At 46.0% G+C, this 24414-nt stretch overlaps 1 protein-coding gene across 1 annotated transcript in view; it reads left to right on the top strand.

Annotated features, from left to right (window-relative positions):
- The first annotated feature begins 2672 nt into the window (after window positions 1–2672).
- The window catches only part of LOC139394238 (DEP domain-containing mTOR-interacting protein-like), a 60779-nt gene continuing 39037 nt past the window's right edge, over window positions 2673–24414 (top strand). Inside the window, exons 1-3 of the mRNA XM_071142260.1 lie at window positions 2673–2913; window positions 4753–4876; window positions 21580–21761. Coding sequence (XP_070998361.1) covers window positions 2673–2913; window positions 4753–4876; window positions 21580–21761 — 547 coding nt within the window. The remainder of the gene's footprint in view (window positions 2914–4752; window positions 4877–21579; window positions 21762–24414) is intronic.

Raw genomic sequence — 24414 nt, 5'->3', positions numbered from 1 at the left:
CAGACCTGTCTACTTTATCCCTCTGTCCATCCTCCTCAGACCTGTCCACTTTAGGGCAGACAAACAGTATGCAGTCAAACGTTTGAAAACACCTACTCATTCAAGGGTTTTTTATTTGGACTATTTTCAAGACATCAAAACGATGAAATAACACGCATGAAATTGTGTAGTAATGAAAAAAAGTGTTTTATATCGTAGATTCTTCAAAGTAGCCACCCTTTGCCTTAATGACATCTTTGCACACTCTTGGCATTCTCTCAACCAGCTTCACCTGGAATGCTTTTCCAACAGTCTTGAAGGAGTTCCCACAAATGCTGAGCACTTGTTGGCTGCTTTTCCTTCACGCTGCGGTCCAACTCATCCCAAACCATCTCAATTGGGTAGAGGTCGGGTTGATTGTGGAGGCCAGGTCATCTGATGCAGCACTCCATCACTATCTTTCTTGGTCAAATAGCCCTTACACAGCCTGGAGGTGTGTGTTGGATCGTTGTTCTATCGAAAAAAAACAAATGATAGTCCCACTAAGCCCAAACCAGATGGGATGGCGTATCGTTGCAGAATGCTGTGGTAGCCATGCTGGTTAAGTGTGTCTTAAATTCTAAATAAATCAGACAGTGTCACCAGGAAAGCACCATCACACCTCCTACTCAATGCTTCTGTGGGAAATACACATGCAGAGATCATCCGTTCACCTACTCTGCGTCTCATAATGACAGAGTGGTTGGGACCAGAAATCAAAATGTTGGACCCGTCAGACCAAAGGACAGATTTCCACTGGTCTAATGTCCACTGGTCTAATGTCCATTGGTCTAATGTCCACCGGTCTAATGTCCATTGCTCCTGTTTCTTGGCCCAAGCAAGTCTCTTCTTCTTATCGGTGTCCTTTAGTAGTGGTTTCTTTGCAGAAATTTGACCATGAAGGCCTGATTCACACAGTCTCCTCTGAACAGTTGATGTTGAGATGTGTCTGTTACTTAAACTCTGTAGCTTTTATTTGGGCTGCAATTTCTGAGGCAGGTATCTCTAATGAACTTATTCTCTGCAGTAGAGGTAACTCTGGGTCTTCCTTTCCTGTGGTGGTCCTCATGAGAGACAGTTTCATTATAGCAGAGGTAACTCTGGGTCTTCCTTTCCTGTGTTGGTCCTCATGAGAAACAGTTTCATCATAGCGCTTGATGGTTTTTGCGACTGCACTGCAAAAAGCTTTAGAAGTTCGTGAAATTGTCTGACCTCCAAGTCTTAAAGTAATGATGGTCTGTCGTTTCTCTTTGCTTATTTGAGCTGTTCTTGCCATAATATGGAGTTGGTATTTTACCAAATAGGGCTATCTTCTGTATACCACCACTACTTTGTCACAACACATCTGATTGGCTCAAACACAGAAGGAAAGACATTCCAGAAATTACCTTAACAAGGCACACCTGTTAATTTAAATGCATTCCAGGTGACTACCTGGAGAGAATGCCTACAGTGTGCAATGCTGTCATCAATGCAAAGGGGAGCTAATTTGAAGAACATCAAATATATTTTGATTTAACACTTTTCTGGTTACTACATGATTCCATATGTGTTCTGTCATAGTTTTGATGTCTTCACTATTATTCTACAATGTAGAAAATATCTTTTTTTTTAACTGAAATGAGTAGGTGTATCCAAACATATGACAAGCACTGTGCCTACATAAGGAAATCATAACACAATCCTAATTCATCCATCCACATCCTCCTCAGACCTGTCTGTCGGATGTCCTACCCAACAACACTTTTATCTGAGGAGCAAAACCTACTAGGTTACACAGAGGCTTCATAACCCATTGATAATCCCTACACACTGCACTCATAAGCAGAATGATCTGAATATCCTCGTTACATAACTTCAAATGAACCATTTTTTAAAATGAAGGATATAAAACAAGTGTAACTTATTGACTTCAAAAGGGAGAGGGAAAAAAAACCCAGCCAATACTGTGAGTCAGCATGCTGTTGTGTCACTGACTATCTAACATAACCACAGTTCAGAGGTCACCAATGTGCACCACACTGTTTGGTTGTTGTCACTTCCTCTTGAAGACAACTACCAAGAAACTGGAACATGTGCTACGAATTCACAATACGTGTACATGCATGTCCTTCCTGAGAGAACATGGAGTACAGACCAGTGCAGCCAAAGCTGTGTTATAAGAGACTGTACAGGAGAGGGGATGTGTGTGTGTGTGTGTGTGTGTGTGTGTGTGTGTGTGTGTGTGTGTGTGTGTGTGTGTGTGTGTGTGTGTGTGTGTGTGTGTGTGTGTGTGTGTGTGTGTGTGTGTGTGTGTGTGTGTGTGTACATAATGACATTTGTAATGTCTTTATTCTTTTGGAACATCTGTGAGTGTGTAATGTTTGTTGTTTTATGTAACTTTTGTATATTATCTATTTCACTTGCGTTGGCAACGTTAACACATCTTTTCCATGCTAATAAAGCCCCTTGAATTGAGAGAGGGAGAGCGGTATGTCACTAGGCAACATAATTGTGTAGATACAGTTACAACACATGACGGAGAGAGAGAGAGAAGCTACACTACTGTATGTCAATAGCCTGACGTTGTGTTGTTCCACAGATAATGTAAGAGTAGTCTACATTATTAGCTGTAGGTCTTATCTTTTCCTGAACATGTGTATTGTAGTTACAGCATGAGAGAGAGAGAGAGAGTACAGCTTGTCAATAGCCTGACGTTGTGTTGTTCGTTCCACAGGCTGCGTCTCCATGAAGGGAAGGTGGTTAAGGACCGCAGGCATCACCTGAGGACGTATCCCAACTGCTTTGTGGCCAAGGAGCTGATCGACTGGCTGCTGGAGCACAAGGAGGCGTCAGACAGAGACACGGCCATCAAGATCATGCAGAAACTCCTGGATCTAAGCATCATCCATCACGGTAGGGCCTTCTGACACGACCACGTCTGGGCTGTGTTCATTAGGAACCAAATGGACTGAAACGGGGAGAGATTTCCTGGACCTGTCCAATAAGAAATGCTCATTTTTAGTTTTCCATTGCTAAGCATTTGGTGATGGTGTGCCCTAATTAATACTCCTCTGAGATTGGGGTTTTCTGGGAACAGCCAGATCCTGCTTCTCTACGGTCTTCAAATACAATTTTATCGTCACATGCGTCTTACAGTGAAATGCTTACTTACGAGCCCCTAACCAACAATGCAGTTAAAAAAAAAAAAATACGGATAAGAATAAGAAATAAAAGTAACAAGTAATTAAAGAGCAGCAGTAAAATAACAATAACAAACCTGCTTCTCTACAGTCTTCTGACATGACTTCTATCTGGTTGTCATTCATTAGGGAACTCAACAGGAAATGTTCTGTGTCAGGTTGTTTTGTTTTTCTGTATGCAGATAGTCCCTGCCTGTTTCAAACGTGGTTTTGTTCTGTTTAGTACCTAATGTTCTTCCATTTTAATGTAAAGAGACGAATCCTCTCTCTCTCTCTCTCCTCTGTCTCTCTCTCTCTCCTCTGTCTCTCTCTCTCTCCTCTGTCTCTCGCTCTCTCTCTCCTCTGTCTCTCGCTCTCTCTCTCCTCTGTCTCTCTCTCTCTCCTCTGTCTCTCTCTCTCTCCTCTGTCTCTCTCTCTCTCCTCTGTCTCTCTCTCTCTCCTCTGTCTCTCTCTAGTTGATTGTCTTTCTCTCAGCCAGTCTGGATGTAGCCTAGCACAACAATGTCTTGTTGAAGAGAGATATATATATATATATATATATATATATACTGTATGTCAAGGATACACAGTATATACTATATATTATATATATATATATATACTGTATGTCAAGGATACACAGTGTGTAGCTGCTGTCTGATGACCTATGAGTTTCCAGAAAGCGGAGTAGCTAACATAACATTTTAAACTCAGACCTCACCACTCAAAGAACAGCAAAGTGCTTCATTTGGCAAATTTCGTTCACTTCAGAGGATTGACAGGCTCTGGGTTGTCGAGAGAAACGTAATGGCATTAACTACGAAGCTTTCGGGTAAACTCGCCTCTGTTTAGTGGGGGGAAAAGAGGAGGCCATTAGCAGTTAGCTAACTCAGCTCTGTTTAGTGGGCTGTTAGTGTGGGGGGAAAAGAGGAGGCCATTAGCAGTTAGCTAACTCAGCTCTGTTTAGTGGGCTGTTAGTGTGGGGGGAAAAGAGGAGGCCATTAGCAGTTAGCTAACTCAGCTCTGTTTAGTGGGCTGTTAGTGTGGAGGAAAAGAGGAGGCCATTAGCAGTTAGCTAACTCAGCTCTGTTTAGTGGGCTGTTAGTGTGGGGGGAAAAGAGGAGGCCATTAGCAGTTAGCTAACTCAGCTCTGTTTAGTGGGCTGTTAGTGTGGGGGAAAGAGTAGGCCATTAGCAGTTAGCTAACTCAGCTCTGTTTAGTGGGCTGTTAGTGTGTGGGGGGAAAAGAGGAGGCCATTAGCAGTTAGCTAACTCAGCTCTGTTTAGTGGGCTGTTAGTGTGGGGGGAAAGAGGAGGCCATTAGCAGTTAGCTAACTCGCCTCTGTTTAGTGGGCTGTTAGTGTGGGGGAAAGAGGAGGCCATTAGCAGTTAGCCTACTCGCCTCTGTTTAATGGGCTGTTAGTGTGGGGGGAAAGAGGAGGCCATTAGCAGTTAGCTAACTCAGCTCTGTTTAGTGGGCTGTCAGTGTGTGGGGGGGGGGGGGGGGGGGAAATATGACGCAATTATCAGGTCACTAAATGTAAACAAACATTGTTCCTCTTTTTGTGTTGCAGTTTGTGACGAGCACAAGGAGTTCAAAGACATGAAACTGTTCTATCGCTTCAGGAAAGACGACGGGACGTTTCCGCTGGACAACGAAGCCAAGGTCTTCATGAGGGGACAACGGATATATGAAAAGTAGGTTTTATCAATTCAATGAACCCAGAGTGGCTTTTTGTTCTGTTGATGACGGGATACATTTTATTCAGGGGGAAAACCCAAGTAAAAAGCTTTCTCATTACAGCGAGTTCTTACTTGTTATATACAATCAATTAAATATGTTCTGAACAGTATTATTTTTAGGGTGTAGGCATCCTGTTTGTGTTGTTGTTACCGGTCTAGTACATGGTGTTGTTCAGCAGGCAGGCGAGAGTGGTTAGAGCCTAATAGTTTCCATAGAAACCCCCTCCTCAACCAGATAGATCTCGTTCGGTCACTCTGCCAGCTACAGTCATCTCTCTCTTTCTCTCGCTCTCTCTCTCTCTCATGAGAAAACAAGTTTTAATCAGTCATGGACATACAAATGCTGAAAAAATGGTCTCCCTGTTTAAAAAGAAGATAGAGAACTTTAGTACCTAATGTTCTTCCATTTTAATGTAAAGAGACGAATCCTCTGTCTCTCTCTCCTCTGTCTCTCTCTAGTTGGTTGTCTTTCTCTCAGCCAGTCTGGATGTAGCCTAGCACAACAATGTCTATGAAGGAAAAATACTGGAGTTTTGGTGCAGGTACAGCCAACTGGCACAAAAATAATAGTGCGACATTATCAAAACAATTCGATACAATATTTAGTCAACTGAATAATATCACTAAATCAAAGCCCAGTCGCCAAGTGGCTGCAATACTGCTAGACCAGACTCCAGGACATTAGCCAGGGGGATGAGTTGGCTGCATTACTGCTAGACCAGACTCCAGGACATTAGCAAGTGGTCTGGAGTTGGCTGCATTACTGCTAGACCAGACTCCAGGACATTAGCAAGTGGTCTGGAGTTGGCTGCATTACTGCTAGACCAGACTCCAGGACATTAGCAAGTGGTCTGGAGTTGGCTGCATTACTGCTAGACCAGACTCCAGGACATTAGCAAGGGGGATGAGTTGGCTGCATTACTGCTAGACCAGACTCCAGGACATTAGCAAGGGGGATGAGTTGGCTGCATTACTGCTAGACCAGACTCCAGGACATTAGCAAGGGGGATGAGTTGGCTGCATTACTGCTAGACCAGACTCCAGGACATTAGCAAGGGGGATGAGTTGGCTGCATTACTGCCAGACCAGACTCCAGGACATTAGCAAGGGGGATGAGTTGGCTGCATTACTGCCAGACCAGACTCCAGGACATTAGCAAGGGGGATGAGTTGGCTGCATTACTGCTAGACCAGACTCCAGGACATTAGCAAGGGGGATGAGTTGGCTGCATTACTGCTAGACCAGACTCCAGGGCATTAGCAAGGGGGATGAGTTGGCTGCATTACTGCTAGACCAGACTCCAGGACATTAGCAAGGGGGATGAGTTGGCTGCGTTACTGCTAGACCAGACTCCAGGACATTAGCAAGGAGGATGAGTTGGCTGCATTACTGCTAGACCAGACTCCAGGACATTAGCAAGGAGGATGAGTTGGCTGCATTACTGCTAGACCAGACTCCAGGACATTAGCAAGTGGTCTGGAGTTGGCTGCATTACTGCTAGACCAGACTCCAGGGCATTAGCAAGTGGTCTGGAGTTGGCTGCATTACTGCTAGACCAGACTCCAGGGCATTAGCAAGTGGTCTGGAGTTGGCTGCATTACTGCTAGACCAGACTCCAGGACATTAGCAAGTGGTCTGGAGTTGGCTGCAATACTGCTAGACCAGACTCCAGGACATTAGCAAGGGGGATGAGTTGGCTGCATTACTGATAGACCAGACTCCAGGACATTAGCAAGGGGGATGAGTTGGCTGCATTACTGCTAGACCAGACTCCAGGACATTAGCCAGGGGGATGAGTTGGCTGCATTACTGCCAGACCAGACTCCAGGACATTAGCCAGGGGGATGAGTTGGCTGCATTACTGCTAGACCAGACTCCAGGGCATTAGCAAGTGGTCTGGAGTTGGCTGCATTACTGCTAGACCAGACTCCAGGACATTAGCAAGGGGGATGAGTTGGCTGCATTACTGCTAGACCAGACTCCAGGACATTAGCAAGTGGTCTGGAGTTGGCTGCATTACTGCTAGACCAGACTCCAGGGCATTAGCAAGTGGTCTGGAGTTGGCTGCATTACTGCTAGACCAGACTCCAGGACATTAGCAAGGGGGATGAGTTGGCTGCATTACTGCTAGACCAGACTCCAGGGCATTAGCAAGGGGGATGAGTTGGCTGCATTACTGCTAGACCAGACTCCAGGACATTAGCAAGGGGGATGAGTTGGCTGCATTACTGCTAGACCAGACTCCAGGACATTAGCCAGGGGGATGAGTTGGCTGCATTACTGCTAGACCAGACTCCAGGGCATTAGCAAGTGGTCTGGAGTTGGCTGCATTACTGCTAGACCAGACTCCAGGGCATTAGCAAGTGGTCTGGGGTTGGCTGCATTACTGCTAGACCAGACTCCAGGACATTAGCAAGGGGGATGAGTTGGCTGCATTACTGCTAGACCAGACTCCAGGGCATTAGCAAGGGGGATGAGTTGGCTGCATTACTGCTAGACCAGACTCCAGGACATTAGCAAGGGGGATGAGTTGGCTGCATTACTGATATACCAGACTCCAGGACATTAGCAAGGGGGATGAGTTGGCTGCATTACTGCTAGACCAGACTCCAGGACATTAGCCAGGGGGATGAGTTGGCTGCATTACTGCCAGACCAGACTCCAGGACATTAGCCAGGGGGATGAGTTGGCTGCATTACTGCTAGACCAGACTCCAGGGCATTAGCAAGTGGTCTGGAGTTGGCTGCATTACTGCTAGACCAGACTCCAGGACATTAGCAAGGGGGATGAGTTGGCTGCATTACTGCTAGACCAGACTCAGGACATTAGCAAGTGGTCTGGAGTTGGCTGCATTACTGCTAGACCAGACTCCAGGGCATTAGCAAGTGGTCTGGAGTTGGCTGCATTACTGCTAAACCAGACTCCAGGACATTAGCAAGGGGGATGAGTTGGCTGCATTACTGCTAGACCAGACTCCAGGACATTAGCAAGTGGTCTGGAGTTGGCTGCATTACTGCTAGACCAGACTCCAGGGCATTAGCAAGGGGGATGAGTTGGCTGCATTACTGCTAGACCAGACTCCAGGACATTAGCAAGGGGGATGAGTTGGCTGCATTACTGCTAGACCAGACTCCAGGACATTAGCAAGGGGGATGAGTTGGCTGCATTACTGCTAGACCAGACTCCAGGACATTAGCAAGGGGGATGAGTTGGCTGCATTACTGCTAGACCAGACTCCAGGACATTAGCAAGTGGTCTGGAGTTGGCTGCATTACTGCTAGACCAGACTCCAGGACATTAGCAAGTGGTCTGGAGTTAGCTGCATTACTGCTAGACCAGACTCCAGGACATTAGCAAGGGGGATGAGTTGGCTGCATTACTGCTAGACCAGACTCCAGGACATTAGCAAGTGGTCTGGAGTTGGCTGCAATACTGCTAGACCAGACTCCAGGACATTAGCAAGGGGGATGAGTTGGCTGCATTACTGCTAGACCAGACTCCAGGGCATTAGCAAGGGGGATGAGTTGGCTGCATTACTGCTAGACCAGACTCCAGGACATTAGCAAGGGGGATGAGTTGGCTGCATTACTGATATACCAGACTCCAGGACATTAGCAAGGGGGATGAGTTGGCTGCATTACTGCTAGACCAGACTCCAGGACATTAGCCAGGGGGATGAGTTGGCTGCATTACTGCCAGACCAGACTCCAGGACATTAGCCAGGGGGATGAGTTGGCTGCATTACTGCTAGACCAGACTCCAGGGCATTAGCAAGTGGTCTGGAGTTGGCTGCATTACTGCTAGACCAGACTCCAGGACATTAGCAAGGGGGATGAGTTGGCTGCATTACTGCTAGACCAGACTCCAGGACATTAGCAAGTGGTCTGGAGTTGGCTGCATTACTGCTAGACCAGACTCCAGGGCATTAGCAAGTGGTCTGGAGTTGGCTGCATTACTGCTAGACCAGACTCCAGGACATTAGCAAGGGGGATGAGTTGGCTGCATTACTGCTAGACCAGACTCCAGGACATTAGCAAGTGGTCTGGAGTTGGCTGCATTGGCTCCAGGGCATTAGCAAGGGGGATGAGTTGGCTGCATTACTGCTAGACCAGACTCCAGGACATTAGCAAGGGGGATGAGTTGGCTGCATTACTGCTAGACCAGACTCCAGGACATTAGCAAGGGGGATGAGTTGGCTGCATTACTGCTAGACCAGACTCCAGGACATTAGCCAGGGGGATGAGTTGGCTGCATTACTGCTAGACCAGACTCCAGGACATTAGCAAGTGGTCTGGAGTTGGCTGCATTACTGCTAGACCAGACTCCAGGACATTAGCAAGTGGTCTGGAGTTGGCTGCATTACTGCTAGACCAGACTCCAGGACATTAGCAAGGGGGATGAGTTGGCTGCATTACTGCTAGACCAGACTCCAGGACATTAGCAAGTGGTCTGGAGTTGGCTGCATTACTGCTAGACCAGACTCCAGGACATTAGCAAGGGGGATGAGTTGGCTGCATTACTGCTAGACCAGACTCCAGGACATTAGCAAGTGGTCTGGAGTTGGCTGCATTACTGCTAGACCAGACTCCAGGACATTAGCAAGGGGGATGAGTTGGCTGCATTACTGCTAGACCAGACTCCAGGGCATTAGCAAGGGGGATGAGTTGGCTGCATTACTGCTAGACCAGACTCCAGGACATTAGCAAGGGGGATGAGTTGGCTGCATTACTGCTAGACCAGACTCCAGGACATTAGCAAGGGGGATGAGTTGGCTGCATTACTGCTAGACCAGACTCCAGGACATTTAGCAAGACTCCAGGACATTAGGATGAGTTGGCTGCATTACTGCTAGACCAGACTCCAGGGCATTAGCAAGTGGTCTGGAGTTGGCTGCATTACTGCTAGACCAGACTCCAGGACATTAGCAAGTGGTCTGGAGTTAGCTGCATTACTGCTAGACCAGACTCCAGGACATTAGCAAGTGGTCTGGAGTTGGCTGCATTACTGCTAGACCAGACTCCAGGGCATTAGCAAGTGGTCTGGAGTTGGCTGCATTACTGCTAGACCAGACTCCAGGACATTAGCAAGGGGGATGAGTTGGCTGCATTACTGCTAGACCAGACTCCAGGACATTAGCAAGTGGTCTGGAGTTGGCTGCATTACTGCTAGACCAGACTCCAGGGCATTAGCAAGGGGGATGAGTTGGCTGCATTACTGCTAGACCAGACTCCAGGACATTAGCAAGGGGGATGAGTTGGCTGCATTACTGCTAGACCAGACTCCAGGACATTAGCAAGTGGTCTGGAGTTAGCTGCATTACTGCTAGACCAGACTCCAGGACATTAGCAAGGGGGATGAGTTGGCTGCATTACTGCTAGACCAGACTCCAGGACATTAGCAAGTGGTCTGGAGTTGGCTGCAATACTGCTAGACCAGACTCCAGGACATTAGCAAGGGGGATGAGTTGGCTGCATTACTGCTAGACCAGACTCCAGGACATTAGCAAGGGGGATGAGTTGGCTGCATTACTGCTAGACCAGACTCCAGGACATTAGCAAGTGGTCTGGAGTTAGCTGCATTACTGCTAGACCAGACTCCAGGACATTAGCAAGGGGGATGAGTTGGCTGCATTACTGCTAGACCAGACTCCAGGACATTAGCAAGTGGTCTGGAGTTGGCTGCATTACTGCTAGACCAGACTCCAGGACATTAGCAAGTGGTCTGGAGTTAGCTGCATTACTGCTAGACCAGACTCCAGGACATTAGCAAGTGGTCTGGAGTTGGCTGCATTACTGCTAGACCAGACTCCAGGGCATTAGCAAGTGGTCTGGAGTTGGCTGCATTACTGCTAGACCAGACTCCAGGACATTAGCAAGGGGGATGAGTTGGCTGCATTACTGCTAGACCAGACTCCAGGACATTAGCAAGTGGTCTGGAGTTGGCTGCATTACTGCTAGACCAGACTCCAGGGCATTAGCAAGGGGGATGAGTTGGCTGCATTACTGCTAGACCAGACTCCAGGACATTAGCAAGGGGGATGAGTTGGCTGCATTACTGCTAGACCAGACTCCAGGACATTAGCAAGTGGTCTGGAGTTAGCTGCATTACTGCTAGACCAGACTCCAGGACATTAGCAAGGGGGATGAGTTGGCTGCATTACTGCTAGACCAGACTCCAGGACATTAGCAAGTGGTCTGGAGTTGGCTGCAATACTGCTAGACCAGACTCCAGGACATTAGCAAGGGGGATGAGTTGGCTGCATTACTGCCAGACCAGACTCCAGGACATTAGCAAGGGGGATGAGTTGGCTGCATTACTACTAGACCAGACTCCAGGACATTAGCAAGGGGGATGAGTTGGCTGCATTACTGCTAGACCAGACTCCAGGACATTAGCAAGGGGGATGAGTTGGCTGCATTACTGCTAGACCAGACTCCAGGACATTAGCAAAGGGGATGAGTTGGCTGCATTACTGCTAGACCAGACTCCAGGACATTAGCAAGGGGGATGAGTTGGCTGCATTACTGCTAGACCAGACTCCAGGACATTAGCAAGGGGGATGAGTTGGCTGCATTACTGCTAGACCAGACTCCAGGACATTAGCAAAGGGGATGAGTTGGCTGCATTACTGCTAGACCAGACTCCAGGACATTAGCAAGGGGGATGAGTTGGCTGCATTACTGCCAGACCAGACTCCAGGACATTAGCAAGTGGTCTGGAGTTGGCTGCATTACTGCTAGACCAGACTCCAGGACATTAGCAAGGGGGATGAGTTGGCTGCATTACTGCTAGACCAGACTCCAGGACATTAGCAAGTGGTCTGGAGTTGGCTGCATTACTGCTAGACCAGACTCCAGGACATTAGCAAGGGGGATGAGTTGGCTGCATTACTGCTAGACCAGACTCCAGGACATTAGCAGACAGAACATTCTAGCAGCATAGCAACATGCTGTTTGAGTTTATATGCAATTTGTAGTTGGACCGTATCAAATGTTATTCATTCAGGGTGGTTTCTATGGAATGGACCTTTCCTTGTGTGTGTGTGTGTGTGTGTGTGTGTGTGTGTGTGTGTGTGTGTGTGTGTGTGTGTGTGTGTTGACCAGTTGAGAACAAGTTCTCATTTACAACTGAGACCTGGCCAAGGTAAAGCAGTGCGACACAAACAACAACACAGACTTACACATGGAATAAACAAACATACAGTCAATAATACAATAGAAAGTGTGTGCAAATGTAGTAAGTTTAGGGAGGTATGGCAATAAATAGGCCATAGTGGCAAAATAATTACAATTTAGCAATTAACAGTGGAGTGATAGATGTGCAGATGATGATGTGCAAGTAGAGATACTGGGGTGCAAAAGAGCAGAAAGTCAATGCTTTGTTACAATGTGCTAACTGACAACTTAAATACTCCACTCCTGACAGAGACGGTATGTTGAAATTCACCCTCAGGCATCTTGTATTGGCTGCTACTACCTAACTTACTACGCAGTAAGAATGCATGTGTCTCTCTCTTAGTTTTTATTTTATTTAAGGCTAGCCCCTCTTCTGTCTGCTCAGGCTGGCCTCCCTGCCCCCTCTCCTCAGGCTGGCCTCCCTGCCCCCTCTCCTCAGGCTGGCCTCCCTGCCCCCTCTCCTCGGGCTGGCCTCCCTGCCCCCTCTCCTCGGGCTGGGCCTCCCTGCCCCCTCTCCTCAGGCTGGCCTCCCTGCCCCCTCTCCTCAGGCTGGCCTCCCTGCCCCCTCTCCTCAGGCTGGCCTCCCTGCCCCCTCTCCTCAGGCTGGCCTCCCTGCCCCCTCTCCTCAGGCTGGCCTCCCTGCCCCCTCTCCTCGGGCTGGCCTCCCTGCCCCCTCTCCTTATGATGGTGCTGTGCTTTCATTACATTTTCAATGCAGATTGAATTTCACTAGGACATCATGACGTCCACCATTATGTTGTAAATTACACTTGTTATTGCAGTTTTACACGCCTGCAGAATGTAGGTCTAGTGCCTCTCTAGTTCGGTAATACTCTGTGACTGTGTCTGTGTTGTAGCTATCTGCCAGCTCCACAGCAACCTTCTTTGTGCCAGCTCCTACTCCAGCCCCTGTGGTGGTTGAGCCAGCCTCCCCCTGAGGGGTGTGTGTGTGTGTGTGTGTGTGGCGTAACAGGAAGACAGGCAGGGCTAGTGTTAGGGTGTATTTATGTAGTCACCATGGTAGAGGGACACACAGCCTGGTTTAGTGGAAGTATGCAGGCTACACCTCCAGTCTTCACACTCATCAGACTAGAGACTCAAACAAGCACAGCTACAAACAAACTACCTGTGTGTGTGTGTGTGTGTGTCCTGGAATCCCAGCCCAAGTTCCCAGTACAGGAAGAGCTGTTGTATGGTTGTGCACAGTCTCGAAACAACGGATACAATCTCAAGGCGATATTTAACCTCCTTGTTTGACTATTGTCTTCCTGCCTGAACAACCAGGGTGAAGATAAACTTCAGTCCCTGGTTGTCTGGTAAATGGGCCTGTAGTGTTTAGAGGGTGGTGAAGGAACCCTTTTTCAGAGAATCAACAAAGCGAACCTTTCCTTCTCACAACGAGCAGGGTGGCCTCGGCCCTGAGCCCAGACCTGTGTGGTGTTAATGGTGGCGACTGACTCCTCGTTCAACCATAAGTTCAACCATAATGGTTCCACTTGTCTCATTTGAAGGAGTTGTGACGTCTACAGTACACGTGTTGTGATTTAAACATGAAGTCTACAGTGGTGATTAAACATGGGGGACGTCTACAGTGGTAATTAAACATGGGGGAAGTCTACAGTGGTGATTAAACATGGGGGAAGTCTACAGTGGTGATTAAACATGGGGGAAGTCTACAGTGGTGATTAAACATGGGGGAAGTCTACAGTGGTGATTAAACATGGGGGAAGTCTACAGTGGTGATTAAACATGGGGGAAGTCTACAGTGGTGATTAAACATGGGGGAAGTCTACAGTGGTGATTAAACACGGGGGAAGTCTACAGTACAGTGGTAATTAAACATGGGGGAAGTCTACAGTGGTAATTAAACATGGGGGAAGTCTACAGTGGTGATTAAACACGGGGGAAGTCTACAGTGGTGATTAAACATGGGGGAAGTCTACAGTGGTGATTAAACATGGGGGAAGTCTACAGTGGTGATTAAACATGGGGGAAGTCTACAGTGGTGATTAAACATGGGGGAAGTCTACAGTGGTAATTAAACATGGGGGAAGTCTACAGTGGTGATTAAACATGGGGGAAGTCTACAGTGGTGATTAAACACGGGGGAAGTCTACAGTGGTGATTAAACATGGGGGAAGTCTACAGTACAGTGGTAATTAAACATGGGGGAAGTCTACAGTACAGTGGTGATTAAACATGGGGGAAGTCTACAGTACAGTGGTAATTAAACATGGGGGAAGTCTACAGTGGTAATTAAACATGGGGGAAGTCTACAGTACAGTGGTAATTAAACATGGGGGAAGTCTACAGTGGTAATTAAACATGGGGGAAGTCTACAGTACAGTGGTGATTAAACATGGGGGAAGTCTACAGTACAGTGGTAATTAAACATGGGGGAAGTCTACAGTACAGTGGTGATTAAACATGGGGGAAGTCTACAGTGGTGATTAAACATGGGGGGAAGTCTACAGTACAGTGGTAATTAAACATGGGGGAAGTCTACAGTGGTAATTAAACATGGGGGAAGTCTACAGTGGTAATTAAACATGGGGGAAGTCTACAGTGGTAATTAAACATGGGGAAGTCTACAGTGGTGATTAAACATGGGGGAAGTCTACAGTACAGTGGTGATTAAACATGGGGGAAGTCTACAGTACAGTGGTAATTAAACATGGGGGAAGTCTACAGTACAGTGGTAATTAAACATGGGGGAAGTCTACAGTACAGTGGTGATTAAACATGGGGGAAGTCTACAGTGGTAATTAAACATGGGGGAAGTCTACAGTACACAGTGGTGATTAAACATGGGGGAAGTCTACAGTGGTGATTAAACATGGGGGAAGTCTACAGTGGTGATTAAACATGGGGGAAGTCTACAGTGGTGATTAAACATGGGGGAAGTCTACAGTACAGTGGTAATTAAACATGGGGAAAGTCTACAGTGGTAATTAAACACGGGGGAAGTCTACAGTGGTGATTAAACATGGGGGAAGTCTACAGTGGTAATTAAACATGGGGGAAGTCTACAGTGTATATTTAACATCCCACAGTGTAAGAGCCCCTCTGCCTACAGCGATCAGGACTCCTGTCCCCGGCGTTGTACCTTATTCATGTATCCTATTATGTGTTGCCTCATGGCTGTCGAACTGCCTGCTTGGGATGAATAAAGTGTATTGAACAGAACAGAATGGAGGGGAATTGAATGTGGACAGGCTTTTCTGTGGACCATTCAGTAGTGTAATCCTGCTGTGCCCTGATTTGTTTTATATCTTGGTACCAGCCGGGTCAAACACTGCTTCTACTTGCTGTTCTGTTGATAAGAAATACAAATAATAGTTTTGAAGGATGGAGCTCAGACCTTGACGTGATTCAGGCACTTGTTTTTCCCCTTTTTAATATATACGGCACACTTTTTGTTTTCCTAACCGTCGTTCCAAGTCGATAATGATTTATATATTCTGTGTTACTGATTCTTAGAAATAACTTGAGACTTAAAGTCTATCTTTGTGAATTATTATTATTATAAACTCAAAGATGAACAACGGCGTTCATTTTGAACAACAGATTTGAAACTTCTTACGAACACGGTGTCAAGAAATCCTAAAGAAACGATGCGAAGGCTTTTAATACAAAACTAATGCTGTGATGAATCCTCCCACACACTGCTGATCTGCAGGGATTGGACCAGAGCCAGTTGGGCTAGCAGGACTAAAGCTGACGGTCTGACAGCACCCTATCCCCTACACAGTGCACTACTTCTGACCAGAGCTCTAAGGGCCCTAGATAGGAATACACCCGAGTGGCCAAAACTTTAGGCGTCAACATGGAGTGCTTTCGGGCACCTTGTAGAGTCCCGTGCCCCGAATCATTGAGGCTGTTCTGATGGCAAAAGGGGGTGCAACTCAATACTAGGAAGGTGTTCCTAATGTTTTGTACACTTGGTGTAGGTTGTCATTTGGGATGCAGAGTGTATGTAGGATGGAACAGGTTGCGTTCAGGACATCCATTACCATGTGGTGGCTGTGGTAGCTTAACAGCAGAGCACGTTTACTGTACATTAAAGGACAACTACGCCACTTTTAACATGTGGCTTGTTATTGTCAAGTATTTGGTGAGCTACACAGTTTTTAAGTGTAATTTTATGATTTCATGTCTGTCGATTTTGTTTGGCGGTGAGCAATACTGGAAAGTGCTTCTCTGTGACGTTGTCGAGTCGGATCCCTGAGATGACGGCTACAGGAAATGATTTACAGCGACCGATATGACCCGTCTGTAGTTGTCTGATCATCCATCACATCAAATGTTATTGGTCACATACACATGGTTCATCATATTGGGCCTCCCTACCATATGTTGCTCTGCTGGTCTTTGTCTAATAACACCTGGACATATTTTAAATGGAACCTTTTTTTTTTGGTTCCAGGTAGAACTCTTTTTTGGGTTCCATATAGAATCTTCCGTGGAAAGAGTTCTACATGGAACCCAAAAGGGTTCTTACCTGGAACCAAAAAAAGGTTCTCCTATGGGGTCACTAAAGAACCCTTTTTAGGAACTCCTTTTTCTAAGAGTGTAGGTTTTTGAGCGTCTACTTAAAATATTTCCAGGTGTTATTAGACAAAGACGAGCAGAGCAACATATGGTAGGGAGGTCCAATATGATGAACCATGTGTCTTGATCTTTCAAAAATTACAAAAATAAGGATAAAACATCAAATGTGGATCAAATCTTCCAGTAAGTGGATGTATACGAACAGCATAATAACTGGTTCTAAAGTTGCAGAGTTGTTCTTTTTTAATGACTGGCCAGACCTGCCTGGGTGGTTTAGATCAGATGTGGATTCGTGCTGTGTTCCGAAAGGCACACTTACTTTCCTTTTTCAAAAGTAGTGCACTATATAGGGAATAGGGTGCGATTTGGGATGTGTCCTGGGTGTGTGGGTAAGCTGTCGGCTTGGTAATCTTTCACATGTCAAGCGTCAAGACTAAAGTGAGGTTAATGGGTGGGTTAGTTGACTCAGTGATAAGATGGCGAAACGTCAGCAAACAGTCACACGTCATTGCTTCCTATGGGAAAGAGGAATGAATCTGTGAAGAGAGAATCGCTGCCCCGCCTTGGAGAACACAAGCTATAGCCACACCATGATGACGTGGTCTGTCTTTGTCTCAGTGCAAGCAGTAACATGTACATTATAGTTTTCACTGTCTTTGTCTCAGTGCCAAGCAGTAACATGTCCATTATAGTTTCCACTGTCTTTGTCTCAGTGCCAAGCAGTAACATGTCCATTATAGTTTCCACTGTCTTTGTCTCAGTGCCAAGCAGTAACATGTCCATTATAGTTTTCACTGTCTTTGTCTCAGTGCCAAGCAGTAACATGTCCATTATAGTTTCCACTGTCTTTGTCTCAGTGCCAAGCAGTAACATGTCCATGTATAGTTTTCACTGTCTTTGTCTCAGTGCCAAGCAGTAACATGTCCATTATAGTTTTCACTGTCTTTGTCTCAGTGCCAAGCAGTAACATGTCCATTATAGTTTTCACTGTCTTTGTCTCAGTGCCAAGCAGTAACATGTCCATTATAGTTTTCACTGTCTTTGTCTCAGTGCCAAGCAGTAACATGTCCATTATAGTTTTCACTGTCTTTGTCTCAGTGCCAAGCAGTAACATGTCCATGTATAGTTTTCAGTCTTTGTCTCAGTGCCAAGCAGTAACATGTCCATTATAGTTTCCACTGTCTTTGTCTCAGTGCCAAGCAGTAACATGTCCATTATAGTTTCCACTGTCTTTGTCTCAGTGCCAAGCAGTAACATGTCCATTATAGTTTTCACTGTCTTTGTCTCAGTGCCAAGCAGTAACATGTCCATTATAGTTTCCACTGTCTTTGTCTCAGTGCCAAGCAGTAACATGTCCATTATAGTTTTCACTGTCTTTGTCTCAGTGCCAAGCAGTAACATGTACATTATAGTTGTCACTGTCTTTGTCTCAGTGCCAAGCAGTAACATGTCCATTATAGTTTTCACTGTCTTTGTCTCAGTGCCAAGCAGTAACATGTCCATGTATAGTTTCCACTGTCTTTGTCTCAGTGCCAAGCAGTAACATGTCCATGTATAGTTTCCACTGTCTTTGTCTCAGTGCCAAGCAGTAACATGTACATTATAGTTTCCACTGTCTTTGTCTCAGTGCCAAGCAGTAACATGTCCATTATAGTTTCCACTGTCTTTGTCTCAGTGCAAGCAGTAACATGTCCATTATAGTTTTCAGTCTTTGTCTCAGTGCCAAGCAGTAACATGTCCATTATAGTTTCCACTGTCTTTGTCTCAGTGCCAAGCAGTAACATGTCCATGTATAGTTTTCACTGTCTTTGTCTCAGTGCCAAGCAGTAACATGTCCATTATAGTTTTCACTGTCTTTGTCTCAGTGCCAAGCAGTAACATGTCCATGTATAGTTTTCACTGTCTTTGTCTCAGTGCCAAGCAGTAACATGTCCATTATAGTTTTCACTGTCTTTGTCTCAGTGCCAAGCAGTAACATGTACATTATAGTTTCCACTGTCTTTGTCTCAGTGCCAAGCAGTAACATGTCCATGTATAGTTTTCACTGTCTTTGTCTCAGTGCCAAGCAGTAACATGTCCATTATAGTTTTCACTGTCTTTGTCTCAGTGCCAAGCAGTAACATGTACATTATAGTTTTCACTGTCTTTGTCTCAGTGCCAAGCAGTAACATGTCCATTATAGTTTTCACAGTCTTTGTCTCAGTGCCAAGCAGTAACATGTCCATTATAGTTTCCACTGTCTTTGTCTCAGTGCAAGCAGTAACATGTCCATTATAGTTTTCAGTCTTTGTCTCAGTGCCAAGCAGTAACATGTCCATTATAGTTTTCACAGTCTTTGTCTCAGTGCCAAGCAGTAACATGTCCATTATAGTTTCCACTGTCTTTGTCTCAGTGCCAAGCAGTAACATGTCCATTATAGTTTTCACTGTCTTTGTCTCAGTGCCAAGCAGTAACATGTCCATTATAGTTTCCACTGTCTTTGTCTCAGTGCCAAGCAGTAACATGTCCATTATAGTTTTCACTGTCTTTGTCTCAGTGCCAAGCAGTAACATGTCCATTATAGTTTTCACTGTCTTTGTCTCAGTGCCAAGCAGTAACATGTCCATTATAGTTTTCACTGTCTTTGTCTCAGTGCCAAGCAGTAACATGTCCATTATAGTTTTCACTGTCTTTGTCTCAGTGCCAAGCAGTAACATGTCCATTATAGTTTTCACTGTCTTTGTCTCAGTGCCAAGCAGTAACATGTCCATTATAGTTTTCACTGTCTTTGTCTCAGTGCCAAGCAGTAACATGTCCATGTATAGTTTTCACTGTCTTTGTCTCAGTGCCAAGCAGTAACATGTCCATGTATAGTTTTCACTGTCTTTGTCTCAGTGCCAAGCAGTAACATGTCCATGTATAGTTTCCACTGTCTTTGTCTCAGTGCCAAGCAGTAACATGTCCATGTATAGTTTCCACTGTCTTTGTCTCAGTGCCAAGCAGTAACATGTACATTATAGTTTCCACTGTCTTTGTCTCAGTGCCAAGCAGTAACATGTCCATTATAGTTTCCACTGTCTTTGTCTCAGTGCAAGCAGTAACATGTCCATTATAGTTTTCAGTCTTTGTCTCAGTGCCAAGCAGTAACATGTCCATTATAGTTTCCACTGTCTTTGTCTCAGTGCCAAGCAGTAACATGTCCATGTATAGTTTTCACTGTCTTTGTCTCAGTGCCAAGCAGTAACATGTCCATTATAGTTTCCACTGTCTTTGTCTCAGTGCCAAGCAGTAACATGTCCATTATAGTTTTCACTGTCTTTGTCTCAGTGCCAAGCAGTAACATGTCCATTATAGTTTTCACTGTCTTTGTCTCAGTGCCAAGCAGTAACATGTACATTATAGTTTTCACTGTCTTTGTCTCAGTGCCAAGCAGTAACATGTCCATTATAGTTTCCACTGTCTTTGTCTCAGTGCCAAGCAGTAACATGTCCATTATAGTTTCCACTGTCTTTGTCTCAGTGCCAAGCAGTAACATGTCCATTATAGTTTTCACTGTCTTTGTCTCAGTGCCAAGCAGTAACATGTACATTATAGTTTCCCTGCGTTGTTCATACTGTTTATTCCCATAGCTTCACCTGTTTCCACACGGGTTTGATATTTACTGTGTATGTGTGTGTGTGTGTGTGTGTGTGTGTGCGCCAAACACGGCATGTGTATTCTGTCTGTTGGGACTCCACCCTTGTCGTCTTCGGATATATATCTTGTACCAGGATCACTCAGTAGGAGGCTGCTGTGGTTAACTGACATCTATATTGTACCAGGATCACTCAGTAGGAGGCTGCTGTGGTTAACTGACATCTATATTGTACCAGGGTCACTCAGTAGGAAGCTGCTGTGGTTAACTGACATCTATATTGTACCAGGGTCACTCAGTAGGAGGCTGCTGGGGTTAACTGACATCTATATTGTACCAGGGTCACTCAGTAGGAAGCTGCTGTGGTTAACTGACATCTATATTGTACCAGGGTCACTCAGTAGGAAGCTGCTGTGGTTAACTGACATCTATATTGTACCAGGGTCACTCAGTAGGAGGCTGCTGTGGTTAACTGACATCTATATTGTACCAGGGTCACTCAGTAGGAAGCTGCTGTGGTTAACTGACATCTATATTGTACCAGGGTCACTCAGTAGGAAGCTGCTGTGGTTAACTGACATCTATATTGTACCAGGGTCACTCAGTAGGAGGCTGCTGGGGTTAACTGACATCTATATTGTACCAGGGTCACTCAGTAGGAAGCTGCTGTGGTTAACTGACATCTATATTGTACCAGGGTCACTCAGTAGGAGGCTGCTGTGGTTAACTGACATCTATATTGTACCAGGGTCACTCAGTAGGAGGCTGCTGTGGTTAACTGAACTTATTGACCTTAAGTCCTAGTGCTCTTCCTGGAAGTTCATCTTTATAAATAGCACAGGGGTGGCCAAGCTAACCTCCTCCTGGGGACATGGGAACTACCCATCAGCAAGGTTTTGATTCCAGCATTACGCTGACACACCTGGTTTTACTTAGTCATTCATTAGTTATATCAGGTGTGTTATTGGTCGGAGCAAAAGCCTGCACAGATAACTATTTTAGATGGAGGTTGATGGGGAAAAGTCTGTTATTGTGTTGAATCAGGATGGACAACGATGTACAACTGATTTCCACATCGTATAAAGTAGTCTGTCCTAAAACAATAAACCTGTCCTTCTCAACAGGCTGATGATTTCCACATCGTATAAAGTAGTCTGTCCTAAAACAATAAACCTGTCCTTCTCAACAGGCTGATGATGAACACATCTTATAAAGTAGTCTGTCCTAAAACAGTAAACCTGTCCTTCTCAACAGGCTGATGATTTCCACATCGTATAAAGTAGTCTGTCCTAAAACAATAAACCTGTCCTTCTCAACAGGCTGATGATGAACACGGAGACGTCCATCCTAGCGACTCGGGAAGAAGAGGGTGAGTCGTTTGAACGGACGCTGGTGGCCTCGGAGCTTGTTGATTGGCTGCTGGCGGAGGGAGAGATGGCGACCCGAGAGGAGGCGGAGCATCTTGGACGGAGGCTTCTAGAACACGGGATCATGCAGCATGGTGAGTGGAAGGAGCGTTTTCATCGTCGGTCGGATTTTTTTTAAATTTAAAATTTTAATTTTGGAGACATCCCAACTAACATAAGGTCACGGTCAGTACCCCCACCTGTCACACTGATGAAATGACATATCTCTGAGTCCTGAGTAGGGTTAGTCCTGCCGTTTGGGAACCACTTCCCTAAGCGAATGTAATTATAGGCCATTTTTGAAGAAGCAGTTATGAAAGCTGAATGCTGTACTTTCTTCTACTCGTCTACTATTTAGCCCTTCCTGGTTTTCACTGAGGATTTACATGGTGATATGGTCAAATGGTAATTACACAATAATTACCCATCGTGGTAATAACATTTTGCGCTGTTGTCAGCTGCTTCGATTTAATTCTATGGCGCTGTAATTTCCAAGTTGACTTTACTAGGTGAAAGAGGAGACGTGGGAGGGTTGATGTTCACACATGGTGGACAGTCACATTGGGTCCTCTCTTCCAAAGGGCTGTCAAGGATCCTATTTTAGTCAGGGAACACGGTGTCTTCTGTGGTCAGACAGGGATCACTCTGTGATCAAAGGCATGCTGGTATCATCATCATCACCCACTTGGATTGGATCTGTCCTGTTTTTTTCTCACACACACACACACACACGATTATTTCACTATTCTTGTTGGGACCAAACAATTGAACCTTAAACCTTGACCCTTTAATTCCTAACCCTAATTGTAAACCCTAACCCCTTAAGCCTAAAACATCCACACGTGTCCAAATTGTCCTTGTTTTACTGTCCTTGTGAGGATTTCGGGGTCCCTACAAGGATGATGAGACCAAACACGTTTTGAAAGTTTAGCAGAGACTTTTTTTTAAACTTGGCTCCCAGTATTTCAGATTCACAGAAGATTGAGTTAACTTTGGATATGTTTTTATCTCACGACCAGTTTCATAATTAAACACGCCACATTTATCTGCTTGAAACGCGCGCTTCCTGCCCCATGATCCTCAAATGACAGGCACAGGGCTCTGGTCAAAACTAGTATAGGGAATAGGGTGCCATTTTTATTATGTGCCCTGGTCTGGCTCACATGACTGGCTGAAAGGACTGGTGTTGTCACGGTGACATGACTGGCTGGAAGGACTGGTGTTGTCACGGTGACATGACTGGCTGAAAGGACTGGTGTCGTCACGGTGACATGACTGGCTGAAAGGACTGGTGTTGTCACGGTGACGTGACTGGCTGAAAGGACTGGTGTTGTCACGGTGACATGACTGTTAGTCTGTTAGTCTCTCTCTCTCTTTCGTCAGAGGTTAGCTGGGGTCTGTTTTCCGAGGTCAGGAGTGGGGAGGAACAGGGTGAAAGGGTTCTCTTATCAGGCCTGGTGGAATTCCTCTCTGTATAGTAACAGGGCAGTCATTGTAATTTAGTCCAGTAGAACAGTGACGAGGTGAATCACATCTCCAATAGGCCCTTCGCTGCGCTAGGAGTTAAAAGCAGGAAGTCACACCAGTTACTCATGTACAGGGCATGGCCACCTGCATGGCTACAGAGTGACTGTCCTGAGTCTCCTGACACTAATGTTACTGAACAACTGCAGCTTAGGGAATGTTTTACAGCTGAGTTGTGCTCAGAGGTGGTTCCACTACGGGGGGGGGTGAACCCCTGATCAGAGACAGATGGACGTCATGCCTCTGGTCTCTGGCCAGGGTGTTCCCGACCGAGATCAGCTGCTCACCTCTGGACAACGGTGTGTGATCCGACCTAGATACACACATACAGCACACACATACAGCACACACAATCATCGACCCAGATACACACACACACAGCACACACAATCATCGACCCAGATACACACCCACGCACACCGGTAGCATGTGTTGCGCACACGCGCGGCATACCAATGTCACGTGCACACCCACTAGACGCTCTCTGTCCTACTCTCTGTCCTCTACCCAGGCTGCTGCTGGAACTGGGCTTCTGTGTGACAGACGGACTAAAATACAGCAGGGAGTAGAGCTGCTACTGAGCCAGTCAACCTCCTCTTTCTACAGGATCACCTGTCTCTATTACTGAGACAGTCAACCTCCCCTTTCTACAGGATCACCTGTCTCTATTACTGAGCCAGCCAACCTCCTCTTTCTACAGGATCACCTGTTTCTATTACTGAACCAGTCAACCTCTTTCTGCAGGATAACCTGTCTCTATTACTGAGCCAGCCAACCTCCTCTTTCTACAGGATCACCTGTCTCTATTACTGAACCAGTCAACCTCTTTCTGCAGGATCAGTCCCATGTACTGGTCACCTTGTCGTAATGGTCACCTTGTCGTAATGGTCACCTTGTCGTCATGGTCACCTTGTCGTCATGGTCACCTTGTCGTCATGGTCACGTGTTCAGCACTTTAATATAATCAGCTCTGGTTCTCTTGACTGTGGTACATCAGAATGGTCTCCCATCCTCGGAGCGGCCCAACCCTGCTTATCTGTCATCAGAGACAAGCCAGCAGCGGGTTGCAGCAGGATGGTACTGTGTGGGTACTGCCTACTGCCTGCTGGCTCAGTACAGGCTCTGAGATACAATCTGATTCCAGTGTGCTGAGCTGTGTAGTGCAGAGCGTGTCTGTTTCCAGTGTGCTCTTCTCGGGCCCTGGACAATGGGCTAACCTATGAG

The sequence above is a fragment of the Oncorhynchus clarkii genome, unplaced genomic scaffold (assembly GCF_045791955.1).
Source record: "Oncorhynchus clarkii lewisi isolate Uvic-CL-2024 unplaced genomic scaffold, UVic_Ocla_1.0 unplaced_contig_9596_pilon_pilon, whole genome shotgun sequence".
Taxonomy (NCBI): Eukaryota; Metazoa; Chordata; class Actinopteri; order Salmoniformes; family Salmonidae; genus Oncorhynchus; species Oncorhynchus clarkii.
Note: the sequence above shows the minus strand (reverse complement) of the source record. Positions and strands in the feature narration are given on the sequence as shown.